The 20,850-nt window shown below is 36.5% G+C and overlaps 1 protein-coding gene across 6 annotated transcripts in view; it reads right to left on the bottom strand.

The window, feature by feature from the left end:
• LOC132196988 (probable 3',5'-cyclic phosphodiesterase pde-5) overlaps window positions 1-20,850 on the bottom strand; it is a 35,900-nt gene that overhangs the window by 12,483 nt on the left and 2,567 nt on the right. For 3 of the 6 annotated variants that reach the window (XM_059619983.1, XM_059619984.1, XM_059619985.1), the window contains exons 3-4: window positions 18,535-18,660; window positions 41-97 (exon numbers count right to left, since the gene is read on the bottom strand). In XM_059619983.1, coding sequence (XP_059475966.1) covers window positions 41-97; window positions 18,535-18,660 — 183 coding nt within the window. Of the gene's footprint in view, window positions 1-40; window positions 98-8,583; window positions 8,733-11,082; window positions 11,404-13,277; window positions 13,559-18,534; window positions 18,661-20,850 lie in introns of those variants that run through there. The other 3 variants (XM_059619987.1, XM_059619986.1, XM_059619988.1) reach the window with 3 other exon arrangements.

The raw sequence follows: 20,850 nt of genomic DNA, 5'->3' as shown, positions 1-20,850 counted from the left end.
TTAAAATCCATAAAAATTACTCATTTAATTTACAACTCACCATGCTGGCCTGATTTTGGAGAAATATTGACACCGCCGTTGAACTTTTGTGGCCGGACTGGAATCAAAACAGGTTGATATTGAAACTAAATTAGTGGCGGAGTGTAATATAATCATTGGAGTGCATTGCAGCTTGCACCGCGCACGAGCTGCATTCAAAGCAGGTCATGCATTTTAATGTTCGAATATGCCACTGCATATGAAGCCTGCAGCCAGCCAGTCTATTTGCGAACCAGCAAGCAGAGCAATTTAGCGAATTGCGGCTGCAAAAGTGGCTGTGGTGTCGGTTTGTCGTATAAGTGTGTTGTGCAAGTTATTGATGCCGAGTGCGCTCTGGTGATGAAAATAACCAGGCTCGAGATTCAAATGTCAAAGCGACACCCAGCCCTTTGTTGTTTGCATCGATTAGTTTTGAAAACAAACAAATTAAATACATCTATATAAAATGGCGTAGAGTTAGAATGTCGCTTTGACAATTTCCAATTAAACCCTCGAAAGACTATTTCTTCTTAACAATTACAGACCGGAAAGTTTTGTGTGTGTATATCAAAGGACTTTGGCGTGCACTGAATTGGCCGCCGCTTTTTCAATTGGGTTACCTGACGCCCCGGCAGCTAGCAGCTTTTCCAATTAAGACCATGTACACTCGGCGTACATGCGGCCAGAGATATCCGTCTAATGTATATGGCCAGGCTACTACACACATTTCAAAGGTCAGCCATGGCGCTGGCTTTCTCAAGCAGTCTGCCATCATTAAAGCTGACCGCATCAAATTACGCGCCCGCTCTCTGCCATTTGATATATTCGCTCAAAAAATCTCCAGCCCTTCTCTGCTGTTGCTAAAGCGCTTCAAACATTTTTTTTTTATTCCTTTCCGAGAATAATACGTCTAGCAATTTTCCTGTTATTTTCGCGTTCTATATTTTAGTCGGCAGATAAATATTTTCTATTTCGGTGCGAAATTTGATTGAAGCATCAGGCTATTAAGAATTACAATCAATAAATAAATAATTAATAATAATTTAAAAAAATGCTCTGCATTTTTAAATGCACAATTTCTTCAGCTACTTTTGATTAATTTTATGTATGGTTCAAATCAACCTTTTGAAATTTCCTATATAATTTAATTTCATTCCATTGGTTTTTATAGTTTTTAATCATCATAAGGTAAATTTTTTCCCTTTCAAAACAGGAATTTTTTGTGAACATCCTTTTTTCTAACGTGATCAAAACATTTAAAATTAATTGTTTAACCCCCGGATTGGTCTTGCTCCTTGTGAAGAAGATTTGATGTCCATAAGATATTGCTAATTTCAAACTTTTACTGAACTCGGTAACTATAACTGAGCTAAACAAATATACTCCTGAAGGCTTACATACATTTGACGGGAAAACACGTTGCATAGCTTTTTGTTAATGGTACACGTTTTTATCGTAATTTCAACGGTTACATTCATGAAATTTTTTAAGGAAATTTTTCTTTAGGAAAAAATACCGGCGATCTCTCTTAATATTTTGCTGCATGCGATGGAAAATTTTCTGCACTGCTTCTAACATATTTTTCCTTTTAAAAATTATATTTTTATTTCGTTGGGTAAAGGATCGCAAATCAGATTAAAGAAAAGTTGAGAGCAAATCTTAGATGAAAGAGCGGATTGAAAAGAAAACCTGGTGGAGAAGTAATTTCATTAGTGGCGCCGAGGGCTTTACCTGCGCTGCCACAGAAAAAAAGCCGGCAAGGGTCACAGAGAGCTGTAGTTGAGATTTTTTGCGTGCGCCAATTTAAAAGCCGGGCCGAAACTAATGCGCATTACAGGCCCCCGAAGGTAAAGGTGAAAACAGGGCGACCGAAAACAGCATTAAGGCCGCAAAGAAACATGCATCAAAAGCCGCTTGCCAGAAAGGGCCGCCGCTTATTATAAGCCCGAGAAAGAGGATTTAATATCAAATCAGCATCGGCAAGACAAAACATCTCCTTTTCTTGGCATCCTCTCGAAGGGCGAAATTTGCATTCAGATTAAATCCAGAGCGTGACCAGTAAAGAGAGGAGCTGCGCGCGCGTGTAATCACCATTATTTGCATAACAATATTTGGACGCTTGACCTTAAACCCTGTAATGGGTCAACACTGCCATTACGTGATGAGCGCAACCGGCCAAGTTGGCATTTGTCACGCACCCCGTGGGCGGCCCCGAGCCAAAACCAACACGCAGAAAGTGCTGCCGGCGTCTTCACGCGCACTCCAAGGACTTATGTACGCACGTTCACCTCTCTCCGCTTTAATATTTAATAAAAACGTGGAGGAGTGGCGGTAGTGCCTTCTAATCCCTCCCTTTGCATCCCTTGATCACGTTCGGCGGTTTTTTGCAGCGCACGTGCGCTGTCAAAAGATGCAATTTCGAAGATGGATTCGAGCGCGGCGCCGAGTGACACCTAAATTGGCAGCTGATATATAAATTTCGCCAAAAATAAACGCCTCCGCAAGCAACAAGCACAGCTACCCTCTGATATTAAATTAATGTGTGATCAATCAATTCTCCCCGTCATACTTCATCAATAATGCAAACGCAGTTTTAAAAAAAGGCCTAAAAACTTAAAGTTTTGCAATAAATTGCAAATAAATTGATAATTTATACATTCCCAGTTGAAAGTGTAACTCTGGTGTTCTGTTACCAAACATAGATAAAGATCCTGCAAATAACAAATGTACAATATTTTCGATCTAAAATTTTTAAGTATAAAATTTCCAGAAAAGGAATCTGTGAAAAAAATTTATGAAGTAAAAACAAAGTAAAAATTTAGATATAACACTCTTGACTTTATATTCCTACCTATTAGAGTCAACATTTTGCTTTTTTAGAAATATTTCTGTTTTCTAAATTTAATTCTTTTGTTGTAGGAATTTTATCTATTTTTCTAAAAATTATATAATTAAACAGATTAAAATTTTTAGTGATTTTGTTGTAAATAAGCCCCTATAATGATTTTTATTTTTTAATTTTTTGTAATATTATTCATAGATGTTAAGTAATTCAGAAAATTTTCAATGAAGTTTCATTTTATTTCGAAAAAACTTAGACATTTTTCTCTCTGAATATTGTTCAACTTTCCTTTTGCAAAATAAATTTGTTATATTCTTCTTATTCGCTCTGGAGAAACGTCGCCATCTCGCTTTGAAATGCAAACCGCAGGTCGTAAAAAGAGCTCTTCATTACAAATCAATTGTGATGTGCCTCCACTGCACGCCAAATCAAAGAGATTGATGATGTCTCTGTTCATACAGCTGAATTCTACGCCCAGCATTCTCCAACTGGATAAATCAAACTGCTGCTCTCTCGCAACAGAGAGTGTCTCGCAATTTATTCAAATGAGCGCTATTCTTTATCTGCCGCCCACCAGCCAGCCCAAGAGAGAGAGAGAGACGAGCCGTGTATGTCAAAAGAGATTAGAAAAGGCGGCTCGAATTGGTACATTGATGAAATTGGCGCCGGTTCGGGATTACTCTTGTCCGAGCTGTCCTCGGACCGAAAAGCCTTTCGACCGCCATTAAAGGGCAACTCGAATCGAATCTCGACACTGGTCTTTTTGCTCGCGCGAGAGAAACGAGACGATAATCCGCTTTGGGGAGAAAAAAATTTAGCATTCGTGTTGCACATGTGTCACGAGCGCTGGATTAGCATATCACTAAAGCTGACAGGGTTGTGTCATAATCCTCGATACTTCTTGTAAGACATCAAGTCTCGGTCAGAAAATGAAAACATTTCAGTGTCAGAATAGTGTATGTCAATATATTGAAGTTTATGATTTTTCTCACGATTAGTCCAAAATATATTGATCAAGGGAAAAATAAATTTTATTTATTATAAATGTTCTTAAAGCATGCTCTAATTTTTAGCGCATATTTCTTCACCTTAATAGTATTAGTTAAACTGCAATTAATGTTTTTAAATTTTAAAATCTCATCATTCGTAATTTGAAAAATGACAAATTTAAATAATTTAATTCCTAAAAATAAAATCATTTTGCTTCCGTTTGATTGAAATGAAAGGTACAGAGATAATGTAACCTCGATTTGATAGATCCGCTCTTTGTGTATTTACACAAGAATATCTTCAGACCTTTCCTTTTCCCGGAAAATATTTTCCTTTCAATGGTATGTTTGTAGTGAAATCAATTTATTTACCGTCACCAGAGTTGTTCTCGGAACAATCAAGGCAAAAGCAATTTATAACAAAATACGAGCGCAACATGCCGCTGGCGAAAAAAAACTGCTGGGGTTGACAAGAAACAAATAAGTCAACTAATTAAAAAGTTAAACTGGCCGAATTTTGCCCGGCCTGCGGGACACAAAATTGGTTCTGTCATCGCGCATTTTATCGAGAAATCCATCGCAACAAATCTCCTTGCCAGTGCTGAAAACAAAAACATTTCTCGCGCGCTCACCACTTAATTCCCCACCGCCTCCGGGTGCTCACAGCAAGTACTACTTTGTACAGAACCAATACGTATTTTATTCCAGAGGGATCCTCTCTTATGGCATTATGTTGGCTACAAACAAGGCAGCCCGCCTGTTGCTACAGAGAGAAAGAGAGAAACGAAATTGATTTCAGAGAGAGCTCACGGGGAGAGCGCGTGTTTCTCAATGTTTATTTTGTGCCCAAGGTAAAAAGAAAATCGCGAAAAATATACAAACATAAGGTTGTTTTGTTCACTGATGGATGAAAACGTCGGTCGTCATCCAAATTGAGAGCAACAAATAATGGCAGCTGCAAATATTTACGGTGTTTTTTTTTTTTGTTTTTTTTTTTTAAGACGTTAGAGTGTTTTTTTCCTCCAACTCTTTTGGTAATTTTCTTCATAGAACACTAATTTCCTTGCAAAAAAATTTCCTGTCTTCCTTAAAATTATTTTATTGATCAATGAAACTAACGTAAAATAGGACAGAGTGACAAATTATAACTTTTTTTTATCAAGAAGTAAAAATTTTGAAATAAGCAGACTTCAATTTCCAATCCATACATTCGGGCAACACTGTTGACCTGAATGGCGGGTGACAAAACATTTGCCCCTTTCTTTCATTTTGTTCCTCCTTGGTTGGTTTGGGGTTGTTATTAATTGCTAAAGTTTTTCGCCAAATAACGCACCCTCCTGCTCGCCCTTCTTCACCCTCAATTTAATAACAATGACACCGAGAAAAAACGGCGGTGCTCGCTCTGTCCGCCTGTGACGTTATTGTTTGTCAACTCAAATAAATCAAAGTGGTGGAGCAGCAAAAAAAACTGCTTGTTTTGAAAAATTTTATTGCAGCCACACCGCACTTGCCTGGTTTTATTTGTTTGATTTAATTTTCTTTCACTTATTCCTAACGGTTCATGCTCGCGAATTCAAATATTGCATGATTTCAATCAATTAGTGCCAGTTCGGTTAAAAAAAACGCTGAATTTTGAATTTTCGTAGTTGTTTATCAAAAAACATTCAGTGAATTAAAACCAACTGCAAAATTCAATTTTAATTGCTTTAAATTGGAGGGAGCTTTATTAGGCAACAAATTTTGACATTAATAACAACTCAAAAGCAACAAATGAATTGAAAAAGGGCAAACGTTTTGCCGCACTCCATTAAAATCGACATTTATTGGAAATAATGGAAAATTTTATCAAAGTTTTGCGTTTTCTTACATTCCCTTTCATAATGTAAACTGTTATTTCCAATTAATTAAAAGCTGTCCACTCTAGATTTTCACGCTTCCAATTCGATTATGATCTCAAATGTAAATTTTTAGGTCAATTCATCCACTGATTTTATATTTTCAACCACTTTCAACTTAATTATTACATTGATGAAACTTTTGTAGATTGTTATCTGGACTAACAATAACAATACCTTTTGGGAAGTTCGCATTAGGAATAAAAATGTTAATTAAAAAAAAAAAACAATATTGAAATATAAAAAGATTCGCGCTGAAGGGAGTGCAAGAGACTTGAAATGTGCGTAAGTAATTGTATTGTAAATTTTTTTTACAAAGGTTTTTGAACTAAATTTATAATAATGTCATTGGTTGTTTTGTTACTTATGCACATTTCAAGTCTCTTTCACTCAAGTAAGCGCGGATCTTATTATGGCTCATAATTAGAGTGGAGGTTATTATTTTTTTTTCAAATTTATTGAAATAGTTTATAATCTGGCTTTTCTTTTGGGGGTATCCTTGTATGTCAAAGTTTTTTACTCTAGAAGTTAATTTTCGTTTACCAAATTACACCAACGAATAAAAAAAATCACATTAATGTTGCAATTTATAGGTAAATTTTTCCATTAGCCGCCTCGCTTTAATTTAAACGCCGTTTATTCTGATGTGTGAGACGCAAATCTCTTGTAAATTCAGCATCATTAGAGAAAAATGCAGACAGGTGTGGATAAATCGTTGGAATTATACGTGCGTGTATTTATGCTGGGAAGCGCGAGCGTTAATGAAGCCGCCGTCTGACAGCGATTAGAAGAGGTCGTGTATGTTTGCAGTGCTATATCAGGGCGATAAAACGCGCGAGTTAATGCCCGTGTGTGCGCGAAACAGCCGCGATCTCTCTCGGCAACACGTAGGTGGCGAGAGAGCGTCTTGCGAATTCGCAGAATCACTTGGCCCCGGCAGGATTCTGCGTTTGGCGTTAAGAGGATTACGGGCCGTGCACGACACGGGGATTTGCATTGTTGCTCTCCTCTTTCTCTCTCGCGCTTCACGTAATAAGCATCGGGCCGAATGACAAAAGACTTTGCCTAAGTAGGGATCTCGGATATTAATGAGACGCGGCGCAGTGACATAGAGAGACGACAAAGACTAATGAAATTGGCCAATGTATGAGCCCGTGCATTCCGTATCGCTAGAATAATGTGTCTCTGACAGATTCCCCGTTTTGTAAATTGTGTGCACTCAAGTGAAATTTACTTTTCACTTATTGTGAGGGGTGAATTTTTCAAACCGGGCTTTCGATTTTGCAGGCAATTGATTTGCAAGCGCCAAACAAGTGGCAAGTTTGTCAAAGCAACTGACACTCCGCCGGTTACGCAACCGTGTCATATAACCACTGGGATGTGACGTGTGTGCGAAATGTGTGTTGCGGGTTGCCAGATTCACACTTCATTACGCTCTTTTCTACCTTCTAGCTTCCGCTGAAATCCGTCTTCCAATTTAAAATTTATGGTTAATTAGGTTCAAACTAAAACAAGATTAAAACACCTGAATTATTTACCACCGATTTGATTACTGATTAAAGAAAATTTATAAATATATTTCATTCAATTTAATGAATGCTTTGACTTGATTTTTGGTCAGAGTTATTCAGTTTTATTTAATGTCATCTTTTATTAATCAACATTGTGAGATTATCTTTACAAAAGAATTTAAAAATTTTGACTAGCAAAAAAAGGAAATAAAAAACTGTGACGGGAATGGAAGCAGCACACTTTTTTTTTAATTTTTGCAATGCGTGGATGAGAAAGAAATACGAGCACTAAAAAAATTACACTTTGGACGTAATTGGGACTGAAATAATTAGTTTTTTGGCGCGTGCCTCTCTTTTTATGGCAAAATACGAACATGAGTTGCAAACTCAAAGGACATAATATTTTGGCAATGGTGATACCACCGCAAAAATTGGACCTTCAGAGAGAATTTTTTATATATTTTGGGTGGATTGTCAGCCGCTTGGTTATAAGAATTTCAAGAATTTCATAATGTTGAACGTTCTATCCGCAGAACCGGGATAAAATTATCTAAGAATTGGAATTGAACTTTCTTTTCAGGCTCTTTTTATTATTTTCAGGTTTAATCCTCTACTTATACATAATGAAACTGCAATACTTGGTAAAACTGAAATTTGGCACCAGCAAGTATTATTATTATTTCATATTACAGTTTATGAAACAGATTTTTCACTGTAACATAAAAAATGACTTTTCGCAATTGATTTTTAAATTTTAAGTTCTTGGCACTTAAGATGTGTTTTCTTCTTTTTAAATATCAAGTAAATTTAAGGCGGAAACACAGTGAAAAGGATTCGCTGAGTTTTCTATTTTAGTCTTATTTTCGCTTGATCATTTTTTTACACCGTTTTGCACTAAATGTTAATCTCAAATATATCTTGGATCTAGGAAAAATAGTTTTCCTCATTGCTCAATCATTAAAATAAATTTGAGAAGCACCTATCAAGAATAATAACCGCCATAAGTACATTTTGCTCTGTTTCTTCGCGTTGGAGGTTAAAATTAACAATAATATAGAAGTAATAATGTTAGCAATTTCCCTTGGTGTATTAATTATTGCACTAGTTTTAGGTATTGAATTATTATTTACAATAAGTCTACTGTAAAATATGATTACATTGAAAAATTGGATTTCAGACAAAATGATTATGCACAAAAGTTTTAAAAACCCGATTATTTAAAACTTAAAATGGAAATAATTACCCATCAAAAAATTCTACAATAATTAAAATTCCCAAGAATCTCTAAATTGAAATTACAAGTTTCTTAAGCTATAAGAGTGTCTCACCGTTTCTGGGGCCAACAGGTGGGCCTCGCCTTAAAAAGCGGCCAAGGCGCTCGGCCAAAGTGCTCCACATGGCATGTCAAGCGGCGGCGCCGCGGCGACGGGAGGCGGCTGCAGCGGACATTGAGCGAGCAGCGGCGCCGACACTGGCTTATTCTTTTATCACGTGTTGCTGATAACTGAAGAGCGAGGCGCCGCCGCCGCCTGTTAATCGGAGGCCGCCCCCGTTGCGCAGTCTCCTTCGCACCCCCGGCCACCCCTTACTACTCTCCTGCACGCGCTCCCCCGCGCTCGTCCTCGATGTGCGCACCCAAAACTACATACGTATGTACATATTTACGCACACACGTGACGCAATACTCGGTGGATCTGCATGCAGCAGAGAGGGTTTTTTCATTACTTTCGAAAGGGCTGCACGCGTGGAATGTTTTTGATTTGCCTTTTTATACAACCGAGGGGAGAATTTTCAGATATAAAAATGACTCTTTTTATTTAGATTTAATAGCTTGCCTGCGCTCTTTAAAAACCGATGAATTATTCAGGAGATTTCTCCAAATAAAACTGACGAATAAATGTGATTTAAAAAAAAAATATCGTGTGAAGAAAGAACTTTTTTATTTTTGTGATGAATTTTCAAAGTGATTAAATTTATATTTTCTTATTTACCAATTATTTTACTTTGACATTCAGGTACATTTGAATAAATGAGAAAAATCAATCACCAAAAAGGTTTTATTTGAAAAGAGTAAAAAATATATTAAATTATATTGTGCATTAAGCTGCATTATTTTAAAATGAAATTTAATATAATTTTATATAATATCTGTATTATATTATTTAAATTTACTAACAAATCTTTGGTCAAATATTGAGGTTGTACTTATAATCAAGTTGAAAATGAAATCAAATAATAAAATAAAATAATTTGTAAAAACGGTAAAAATGTTTCGCGCATAGATGCAGTTCAGCAATTTGAATCACATTCAAAAGAAAAAAATTGAGGCTGATTTTGGAAATTTCTCATGAATTCAATGCTGCATTTTGATTTTTTTTTATTCTTCTTCTCCCAAAATTGCTTGCATTCTGTTAAATTCAGGAAATTTGAAAATACGAATTCCCCTCATCCACAAATTACTCCCCCGCATCAATCTTTTTTGTTTTTGAAATAAGTTTTCAAGTTCTCGTTGGAGAATTTGCACTCCCCGCCTCAGAGATTGACGCCAAAACGCGTCATCGGCCTCATTACTATTCAGCGCGCCGACAAGTTCTTGAATATAACTGCCAGAAAAATCACGAACTCGATCCTCCGCGAACAAGTTGAGTAACTCGTGTCGTTATGAATTCAAAGGAGAGGATTTATCAATAAGGAGCATTGTTAAAGAAGAAGCCTCAAAACGCGTGTAATCCAACGCCGTTTCTCGTCGGCAACGAACTCCTCGTTTGCGCAGTTTTTCCTGGAGGAGTTATTTTGGCAAAAATATATCCAGGAAATGCAAATTCCGGTGTATTCTGACGCAAATGTGTGGGCCGAGCCCGGGAGATGAAATTCGCGATGTTACGTGCGCACGTGATTGTGTTACAATAGAGGACTACCTTGCACCGATCAATCGCCTTCTTCGAACTCGAAACGCGAACACGGTGCCAAAGACGGTGCTGGAAAATATTATGTATTTCCACGCAGGTTCACTGGGTTTAAACGTTGGTAATGTGAGATTTTAGTTTAAATTTTAATTATAAATTTATTTGCAGTAGAATTGGTCTTTTTAAAGTTTTTATTAATTTTATCAGTATCTTGGCAAATTGTATCCCTGTTTTCAATAAATAAAATATGCCCACCTTTTTAAAAAAGATGTGAATATTTTAAAATTTAAAACTTTATTAGCTAGATTCACTAAAAGAAACTGTTATAGAAAATTAATAATTTCTGCAAAATCGAATTTTGAAACAAGATAATTTACGGTTTAATTATTTGCAGACACGTGCATGATTGTGACAAGAAAATTTTCATTCAGACAGACGAAGCAGCAATTATACGTGCCAATGAGTATTACGGCAATTTATAATCGGGCGTAACACGAGTTTTGCCTCTCAGTGATTATCTCTGCGTCATGCTCGCGCCAATGTCATCATTTTTTCTGTCCTTACACGTCGAGTGCAAGTCCATTAATCACAAGGCGCTCACGCTGCACAAGAAGCAAAGTTGAGAGCCAACGCGGAATAAAGCAATAAATTTTGTTCAGAATTTGAAATTGATTGTAAGTAAAGATATCTTATTAATACCCTTAACTTCCATAGAATGGACAGGAAATATTTACTTAACTCTATATTTTAGAAAAACGAGGAAAAACTTTAAATTCAGAAATATTATCAACAAGTATGAGCGGAAGCTAAACCGCAAGAACGGAAGCAAGACAAGTCATAGAATTCAAAAAACACTGTCGTTTTGTGAAGTTTATGCGATTTCAAGTCGCATGCAAGAGTTAAATTTGGTGTTGATCTCACCTTGGACGGCGGCGGCATCATCGTCGGGGACGACGTCTTCGTCGAAAGAGGCGCTCTTGATGGTGGCGAGCGGCACTTTGCGCGGCATTTTAGTGTTGTCAGTGTGTCGTAATCAGCGCGAGCATTCCTAATCAGCTTCCACTTCCGGCCGCCAACCGGCCGCCGACAGGCCACCTTCCCAGCGCTCTCCTTTGATTCACGCGCTGAAGAAAGCTGTGCAAATAATAAATGCACTCGGCGCGTCACTCGCTGGCAAAGGCCGGTGCCAAAAATACGCCGCCGCCGCTCGGTTTCATTTGTAGTGCCTGTGCGAAAGCGCGACTAGATTTAATTAGCCGCGAGATTTGTTAACCAGCTTGTTGCGCATTAGCTTTCCTCTTTTCGCTTTGGCGCTGCGGAATGGACCACCGGTCAACACCCCCCTTGTCAACAGTTCTATTGAAAGAGAACAAGCAGTCTTTGAAATAACAAAATGATTTGTGTGGAGAGAGGCCCAATCGTTGAATTATTTTTGGAGTGGTCAAAACGTTGCTCAATCCGAAATTCGGATAATAGGTTAAATTAGATTGCTGCGCAAGAAAGGTCTTTTGATTTTTATTTCGAATCGCTTCAAATATGGTTTGTGATAGAAATAAATAAGTGAGGAATTAGAATATAGATTATAGTAATAAGAAATAGGATGTAATCAATTTAAATATCTAGATACATGAATTTCAATCGAATTTCTCAGACTAAAATTTTTATCGAAAAATCCTTTGCATACTTTTTCCATATCGGATTATATTTTCTTTTGTGTATCATGTCTCATTATTCATTCAACCTACTTTGACTTTTTTAGAGCAATAGAGTTATTTTTACACATTTTAAAAAAAAACACACACACACTCATGTCTTGCTTTTGATTGGAATAAACACACTAATCGGATCACGTTTCATGTTCTTATACTTAGATGGAATGATTTGTTTGCGGTCTCGCTTCACGGAGAGTGTTTTTAATGATGTTTGTGTGATGTTGCATAGTGAGTGTCTCACTTACATAGGGAGAGGATGAACGTACGTTATTAAAATATTCATTTGATGCAGCAGCAGCTTTATAATACTCGGACTGCTGAGCTCCGCTTTTTCAATCCTCGCCGCAACGACCAGTTTTTTCTCACATTAAACACGGAGCAATTTATTAGAATGTGATAAACAGCGCGTTTGTGCAAGAGATGCTCTCTTTGCTCAAGCGTCTCCCTCGCAATAATGAGAGTTGCAAGAGAACATTACACACGCATATATGTATTTTGCAACTTCTTGTGTACTTAATTTGCGTTTGGTGGCATTGAGGACTTTTGCATAATAGTCCAAGAGGAAATATAAAACGTGGAATGAAGCTACTTAAAAGTTTATAGTATAGGCATAAATGCTGACGTTCATCGGATTATTTATTGGCAATTAACTGCAATTTAATATGACATTAATCTTTCCTCGCCATAATCATTCCATAAAAATGTGCTTGAATTATTTGAATTAGAATAAATTTTAATAACGTATCAAAAATCTGAGAATAGCCTGCTATGCCTCCAGGAAAATTGTTAGAGATAAGAAAATATAATATTTTATAATGTTTTTAAAAAGAAAAAATATTTTTTGAATGTATATGTATGATGTACTTGAGCAGTAATTGCCTCCTGATACAATCAATATAGTTACTTTGCAACTAAAGCATAATTATAACATTAATTCAACATTTTAAATTAAAAGCGATGTTAAAATAAAATACGTACAATTTCAAAATTTATTTAACGTTTTTAAATTTATTATAAAAAACTTTTAAAATTCCCAAGCAAATTAATATAGCCTATGAATGTTTATAAATAATTCATTTAAAGAAAATAATATAATAAAGAATTGAAAATTATAGAATTGACAATGCAATTTAATTTACTGCCTATAAGTAGTGTGTTTTTTAAATTCCCTGCGGCGCTTTCCATTTGCATAGGAGAAAATAAACAAGAGTGCAATTATAATTAAATTCTGAGCAGCGAAAAAACAATTCTATTGGAAAAAGGGCGGAGAAAAAGGCCTGGAATTCTCCATTGTCGGCGCAAAAAAGGAACAAAATGAACCGGCAGTCCACTCTTTATATTCGCAGCACAAAGCGGGAGCGAAAAAACCTTGGATAAAAAGAGAGGAAAAAATAAACTTTTTACGGGTGAAATTTGTCGAGGTGATTGATGTCGGTGTAATTGCGCCCTCTGTCCAAGTGTCAGCTGCAAAATTCCGTGTGTCCGCTTACTTAATTGGAAGGGCCGTGGATAAATAACGTTTCTTTTCGCACTCGCGGACAATTAGCGGCCGGCGTTTCGCGAACTGCGTTTTGTATAAACAAAGAGTTTAGCGCCTGCTGGGACGAACGTAACAAAGAATGGAAAGCACTCGCTCGCTCACTCAGGCCGGCGACACTTGAAAAATGCGCCGCGATACTGAAGCGCCTCACTTGGCGGCTCATTATGTGGGAGGCATAATAAAAATGACGACGGGCGCGGTCACGTGGCCACCCAGCTGCGCTCGCAGAGGGGACACCTCCGAAGAGAGGAGAAAACACACCGACCAACCCGCGGTGTTAATTGCCTTAATTCGCATCCTTCCATAGCTCAACATCGCTTTGACCGTTACCTTGTGCAAATAATAAAATAAATAGCGAAAAGTTTAGCGAAAAAGATCTCAAATAGAAAGCTTATTGGCTGAATGGTATATTTACCCATTTAACCTTAATCATTAATTGGGGTGGGTATGAGTTAAACAAAATTATTTAAAGCGATTTTTACAATCAAAATTATTTTTCCCTTGGCGTCCAGATTGAGCAAGAGCATTAACCTGTTAAAACTGCTTGCAGGCTGGTTTGATATGATGACGCGATTTCCTTTTTATTGGGTTAACTTTTGACTTTTCACACCAAAATTCGTTTTATAGCCTCTCTTTTTCAGTATATTAAATATTAAAATCATAAAAAGGCAGGAAAATTTTTTTGTATCTTTTTCCGCCTTCTATGAAGAGGGAAATTGAAAAGCTTTTTAAAATGAGGAGAATGTCAGCGAAGAGAAATTCGTTATGACAATAAATGTCAAAGAAAAGTTTTCCAAGCAATGAATTTTGCTGTAAATTATAAAAATATTTGCGCTCTCTTTCCTCTATAAGGAATTTGAGAAATTAATAACAATGAAACTTTAAAAGTCATCCATGTGAAAAATTCCTGCTTGAGTTTTTTAATCAACAAATTGGTTTAAAGGAAAAAATGTTGCAAAAACCAAACTATTTGATCAGACTTATCATTTTCCAGACATTTTTTTCAACAATGAGATTTACTGCAACCCGTATTTTCATGAATTCGTTTTTCGCTCCACCATATTCTACGCGAAAATTGAGTTTAAAACATTTAAACCAAAAGATAGAGAGCGAAAAAAAACCGCTGGCACAGCAGCAATCCAGGAGCGGAAAACACAAAAGCTGGAGCACTCAGGCACTCGGCCTTGCAAAAAACTCAATTTATTCGCGAGAGAGCGTGCCGAGATTTTTGCCCTCCACGCGAGAGATTAATTCGCAGGCCGGCGGTGCTCCATAGTGTTCGCCCTAAATTCATCTGGCGAGGGGAATTTCCGGAGAGAGAGAAAAGTCGAATGCACACATATTTAACGCATACGGTGGTGAGAGTTGGATGGAGTGCGAGAGAGAAGCAACAATAAAAAGGAGCAAACTGTTACATCAGAACAGGCAGACGCGCAGCACACGCCGACGTCAAGCGCGGGCAGATGAGTTGAAAGCGCAGAGCTGCTGTTTTGTTATTTTTCATCAGCGGGAGGTTAATAAGTTTGACACGTCAAATGTACATTGACGACGTAGTGCCGTTTTGGCCGATAGTTTTCGCTCAACCAACTTCTTAACTAAAAAAATAAACAGTAGTTTAAATTTAATTAAACTGTTTTGTTTTTAATCATAAGAGGGAAACGCAAATAGGAGTTTCCTAATTATTTTAGGTTGAAAATTTAATTAGTTGGGGGATAATTCGATAGTAAAAAATTGCAAGATTGTGATTTTCCATGTGCAATTTTTCAAATATGATGAAAAATTTAGTATCAAATTTATCAGCTTATATGTAAATATTCCCGAAAACTAATTAATTGCAATTTTTCCTAAATTTATTCCCACACCTGTGATATAAACTAGCTCAAAAGTAACTTCTACCTAGAATTTTAACGACTATTTCTTCCATCAACGTAATAAATTATCTTCTAACTAAAAACTTTCAGCCTCTCTAATTCCTATCTATTTTTCTTGCGTTGGCACGAAAATTGAACCACTCTCTCAGCAGGAAATGTCGCCGTGAGTATTTGTGCGTTTTCTCTCAGATTTACGGCGCAGTCAAATTTTTATGCCCGCGCGCCGATAAAGCCAGCGAAGTTTTGGCCAAACCTGAAATCAATCACGGCTCTCGTGGCTGATTCCGCGACAACCAAACTGCGGCGCGGCCAATGACGTTGGCCAATAATTTTAACCCGCAGCGGGACCCCACTTTAATCCAGGTGAACATAATCAGCCCGCGGGACGAAGATTTGGCAATACGTGTTCGCGGACAACGCTACTCTCGGGTCACAACATTTTATGTTGCTATCTTTTGTGAAAGGCGAGGAGAGGTTATGACCCCACGCAGAGCCTATCGCCGAGCTGCATCTCCGCAAATTGAAATTCCAGCCGCAAGTGCCCATTAAAGTTGACAAGTACTTCGTTCGATGTGGAGTGAATTTTTATGCAAATTGCGCGCCTCCAGTTATGATTTGCGAACGCGGTCCAACAAAGTGAATTGCGTCTCTCCAGCAAAGGGACCAGAGTTGTTCAACTCTAAAGTGGTATTCACTTCATAAAGTTTTCTCATACACCGCACACAAATTGTGAATAAATTGCACCAAAATAATGAATTACGTATTATTAAAGGGGATAAATTTCATTACATACCAAGAATGAAACTATAATAAAATTAAATATAAAAAAGGAAGATGCTTATCACTCAATTTTTTAATTATTTTTCAATTCAGTGAAATGTTATTTTTCTAACAGATAAACAATAATAATAATAATAATAAAGTTGGTAGTCAAAGACGTTCATGAAAATGAATTAAAACGGGCTTTGATTGGTATCTGTGGTCATTACTGTGTAATTAGCGTGCGGCTATCTGTCTTAGCTAGCTCATTTTTTTTTATTAGTTAGCAAGCAGACATTCCAGGCGAATGCCGGCATAGTTCCCATTCATAGGCCGCAGCCGCTCACCTTCCTCATCCTTCAAATTCCCAACATACAAACCCATCCTACACTCCCTTCTCCCCGGCCCAGTGGGTCGCAAGGTCACCGTGTTATCGGCCCCGAAAGGGGAGAATCCGAGTTATCGGCCCTTGCGATTTAGCAGCCTGTCTGCTACCGCTGGTGCCTTTCCCAAGAGGGATAAACAATTAAAAAAAAAGCAGTGCGTTTGCTCATGAAATAGGTTGGTGCTTGAATTTTGTTAATTTAAAATTTTCTTGTTAAAAAAGTGGTTTTTCAATTTTGCTGATTTTTTTTATTCTTGTTCATGAAAAAGGCTCGCAGACCGTGACCATAACTGGTAGAACCATTTGTTTTTTGAATAAAATACAAAATTTTCAACAAGGAAAAAGCAAGGTTTTCTTCACTTCATTGATTAATATTAAATCTTATTTATTAATATTACTTATTAATTAATTACAATTAATTATTTATCACTTTTGTGAAAAAACACGTTATTTTGTTCCATTTTAAGTTGATTTTGAAAACTTTTATTGTGAGGGTAATTTTTAATATTCAAAATTTCATGCAGCTTGCCATTTCGCCGCGCCTTTTGTGTCATATTCATTTCCCCACGACGAGATCAAGCTTTTGTGATTAGTCGGCGGACGACTCGAGCTGTATATTTATGTTTAGTCAACAGAGCAGACGAAACAATATCGGTCGGATCCTTTTTACGGCGCGTCTCAAAATGGAATGTGGGTCAATGCAAAACTTATCATTCCGCACGCAGATATAATTGATTAGCAATGCATAATTGCTTCAGTTTTTTTTTGCTTCGCACATCGTCGGTGCAGCCGTGACTTAATTGGATTTCGCTTTTGCTCTGCGATCGATTTTCTTTCTTCGCTTTTTAATTAACATCAATCAGAGTGACTCGTGTTTATACGACTAATTAATTTCTGCTTTTAATTACTTTTATCGCACACGTGGCGAAAACTTGGCACTAAACTACCCCTTTGATGATGTGCGATGCTTCAAAGGGGGGGGGGGAGATTTTTCAATGAGATTTAACTTATCTCTAAGAAAAAATAGCATGCTGGTTAATGTTTGTATATTAAATGAAGCTTTCTTTTCGGGCGAGGAGAGAAGAGATAAGATCTCGACGACATGTGTACTTGCTATATTTAGAGACGTATGCAACTCAGAATATCACTATTTTGATCAAATAGTTAAATAATTTTCAGACTCAAAGAAAACATGACTTAATTGGCCAGAAAACGGTTATTTTTAATATTTTTCAGATATTTTTCTTACAATTATGAAAATATTACCCCTTGCAGAGAGTTAATGTAGGGGCCTATTTAAAATTGCCTACTCTGAAGGTTTGTTTGAAATTAAAGAATTTTTATCCAAAAAGTCATCACAATTTTTAAATCGTAAATTGCAGTATAAAAATTCGCTTTAACTTTCGCTTCACCTTTTTCACCAAATGTATTTGAGCTTCTAACGAAGGTACATAGTTGTGATTAATAAATCAATAAATACAGTTAAAAAAACAGAAAATTAATATTGACTCTCCCAAGGTTCAAAAGGTTACAATTTCAATCAAAATTTCACCCTTCATATTCAGGAATAAAAAGTTACTTGACTTCAATATTTCAATTCAAGTAAGATCACTTTTTTTCCAAATATACTTTTTGTGAATTTATAAAGTATCCAATAAAGCATAATTTTTGTTTGAATAGACTAATCGAACTTTTTGCAGAATTTGTGAGTTTATTATTTCACTTGTACCAACCATGAACAACACAGTGTGATAAATAATTGAAATAATGCATCAGTATAAGTTTGTTCTCTATGCAACAAACCACATCGCACCGACTTGACGCTGCACCAATGCACACATACGTTTTCCGGCGACAACAGAAAACTAATCAATATAACAGGTTTGTCGTGAAATGTCGCAATAGTTGCCCGCAGCTCAGAGAATGGCAATAATAATCATCGACCTGCACCGCCGAGCGCGAAACAATTTAATTAGATGCGATGTAATTGCTGAGATGCATTCGGTCAAAAGGCCCTGAATTGAAAATTAACCGACATATCGTTGGAGCGAGCGACATGCACTCTGTGGTCATTTCAATTTCCCATTTGCATATAAAAATACTTACCTGTTTCTCTGTTGCGCACGCGGCGACTTTCGTTTTGCTTCATGTTGGTGATGTACGAGTCCGAGCTCCGTCTTCCCTGGACGACAGGGCTTTTGGGACGAATTATATCCTCTGGCAGCGGCCATCCTACGAAGAAAGTTTCAAATATGATATGTCTCCGTTAAATTATAATCTTTTTCGAATCTCCAAATATTCACAAATAATATAAACCTTATCACTTTTGAAGGCTGTAATTTTAATAAATTTCTTTTTATGTATTTAAAAATCAATGAAAAGTTTAAGATGAAAAAAAATCAAGATATTAATGCTATATCTATAAAAATATTAAATTGAAAAATGAGTCAAATCGCAAGTCTCTTTGCTTAGGAATGTGTTATTTTCCTTTCAATTTTATTTACATTGCACTTCAGAAATGGACTTTTATACAAATTTTTAATGCTTCACTTGCAATATTTCATTGTTATGTTACCATAAAACTCGCATTTTATGGCATAAGGTGGCAAAGGAAAAGCAGCGCCAAATTAATAATTAATATTTACGGCGAGTTAATTAAAACGAAGAGCAGGAAACTAATTTAATCTTCCGCGTATAGTCACAAATTAAAAACTAATTACTCGCAATGCACCTTCCTGATTAAATTTGCAAACAAAACGCGCTGGAGCAAAATGATATGCCGATCTGGAACTCGCTAGAGCAAACTAATCGATTTCGCCTCTTCTCTCTTAACAGACAGAGCTGCATATTATCGGGAGCTGCTCTTGATTGAATTAGCAGTTTTGCTCCACACTCCGTTGAACCATCTCATTTACAAGAGGAACTCTCCTTTTCCAACTTGATTGTGATCATTGTCGCGAGAGAAATCTGAGTATTGCACTAGCAGAGAAAGGCAGCAGCACATGCAAATTGTCAACTTTCTGCCGCTTGTCGTCGGGGAAACGGCAAAGTCGCTCTATAGAGAGAGGATGATTGAAGTTCTGAACTCTCTGAAGATTTGTACTAGAATGGAGCAGAGCTTCTCTCTATTCTTATTTTCGATATAAACCAGAATAAAGAACAAACTTTTTATCTTGAATAATGTACGCAGAGAGTTTTAGTTCAATAGAAAGATAATTGAAACAAAGTTTTGCCCTAAATGATTTTTTTAAACAGTATTTTTACATTATTTATAAAAATTAATAAGAAGATCTCATAAAAAATCTTTTTTTAATCATTTGAGTCTATTCAATTTTCTAAATTTGAGCGACCAATATTTGAAGGTCCACTTTTATCCTCATCTAAAACAAATAATTACTTAATGAGACTTGTGTAAAGTAGGTAAAATAAAGGTCAAACTTCGTAAATAAATGACTCAATATCGTATTGTTCGCCACTTTCAATTAACAAAGTGCGGTGCATTAACAAAGTTTCGTTGGACCTTCTCATTAAGTTGCATGATTTAATAATAGGGCGAAACAACAATGCAACTAATCAAACAATTCTCATATAGCGGTGCGACGCTAATTGGGACGCGACCATTGTTTGTTTTGTAAATTAAACAACTGACCACAGAGCAGCGCAAATAATTTACCTGATAATTAGTACGATTGTTTTACTAGAGGGTGTGACGCGGATACTCTCGCGCGCCGCGTGCATTACAAATTAATGCACGGAATTAGCTAATTGGCATTCGAAGGAACGCTGTTTGAAATCGAGAATCTACCGAACGTCTTTTTATAGCGTTTTCTCTTTCCTTCCGAGCGTAATTTGATAAAGTGCTCTTCCCATCTTGGTTTGAAATTCACTTGGGAATTGAACAGGGCCAGGTGCACGCGATTATTTTTGATGCAACCTGCATGACAACTCTCCCCATCGCTTTCCCAATCGCATGCAGTTGTGCAACACTTCTCGGCCACTTATATAACAGCAGAAATAGCCTCTTTTTGTTTTCGGAATAAAATTTTTCCCTTGTTCCAGTTTGGTTATATAACGAAAAATTTTGCATTTATAGTGACACAATGTGATTGTTATTATAATTTAAACGCTGGAAAATATTATAATGTAAACTGAACTGTAGCTCTTCAAAACTTAATTTAATTTTAAAATTTTGTCACTATTTACGGGATGAAATGTTTGGTTCACAGAAAAAAAAAGTTACGATTTATTATTGTAACTTGTATTGTCATGAGCTAAATAAAATAGTCTCTTCTCTTCTAATGTCCGGTACTGCTTATTTTTTTAGATGTTTTGAAGTAATTATATCTTTTTTTTCTTCCAAATCAACGGGTAAATTTCTTGAAAAAGTCACCAAAATTTGCAAATTTAATTTACAAAAATAAT

This window comes from Neocloeon triangulifer, unplaced genomic scaffold, assembly GCF_031216515.1.
Source record: "Neocloeon triangulifer isolate White Clay Creek 2 clone unplaced genomic scaffold, ASM3121651v1 ptg000012l, whole genome shotgun sequence".
NCBI classification, from domain to species: domain Eukaryota; kingdom Metazoa; phylum Arthropoda; class Insecta; order Ephemeroptera; family Baetidae; genus Neocloeon; species Neocloeon triangulifer.
The sequence above is the reverse complement of the archived record's forward strand: the minus strand, read 5'-3'. Positions and strand labels throughout refer to the sequence as shown.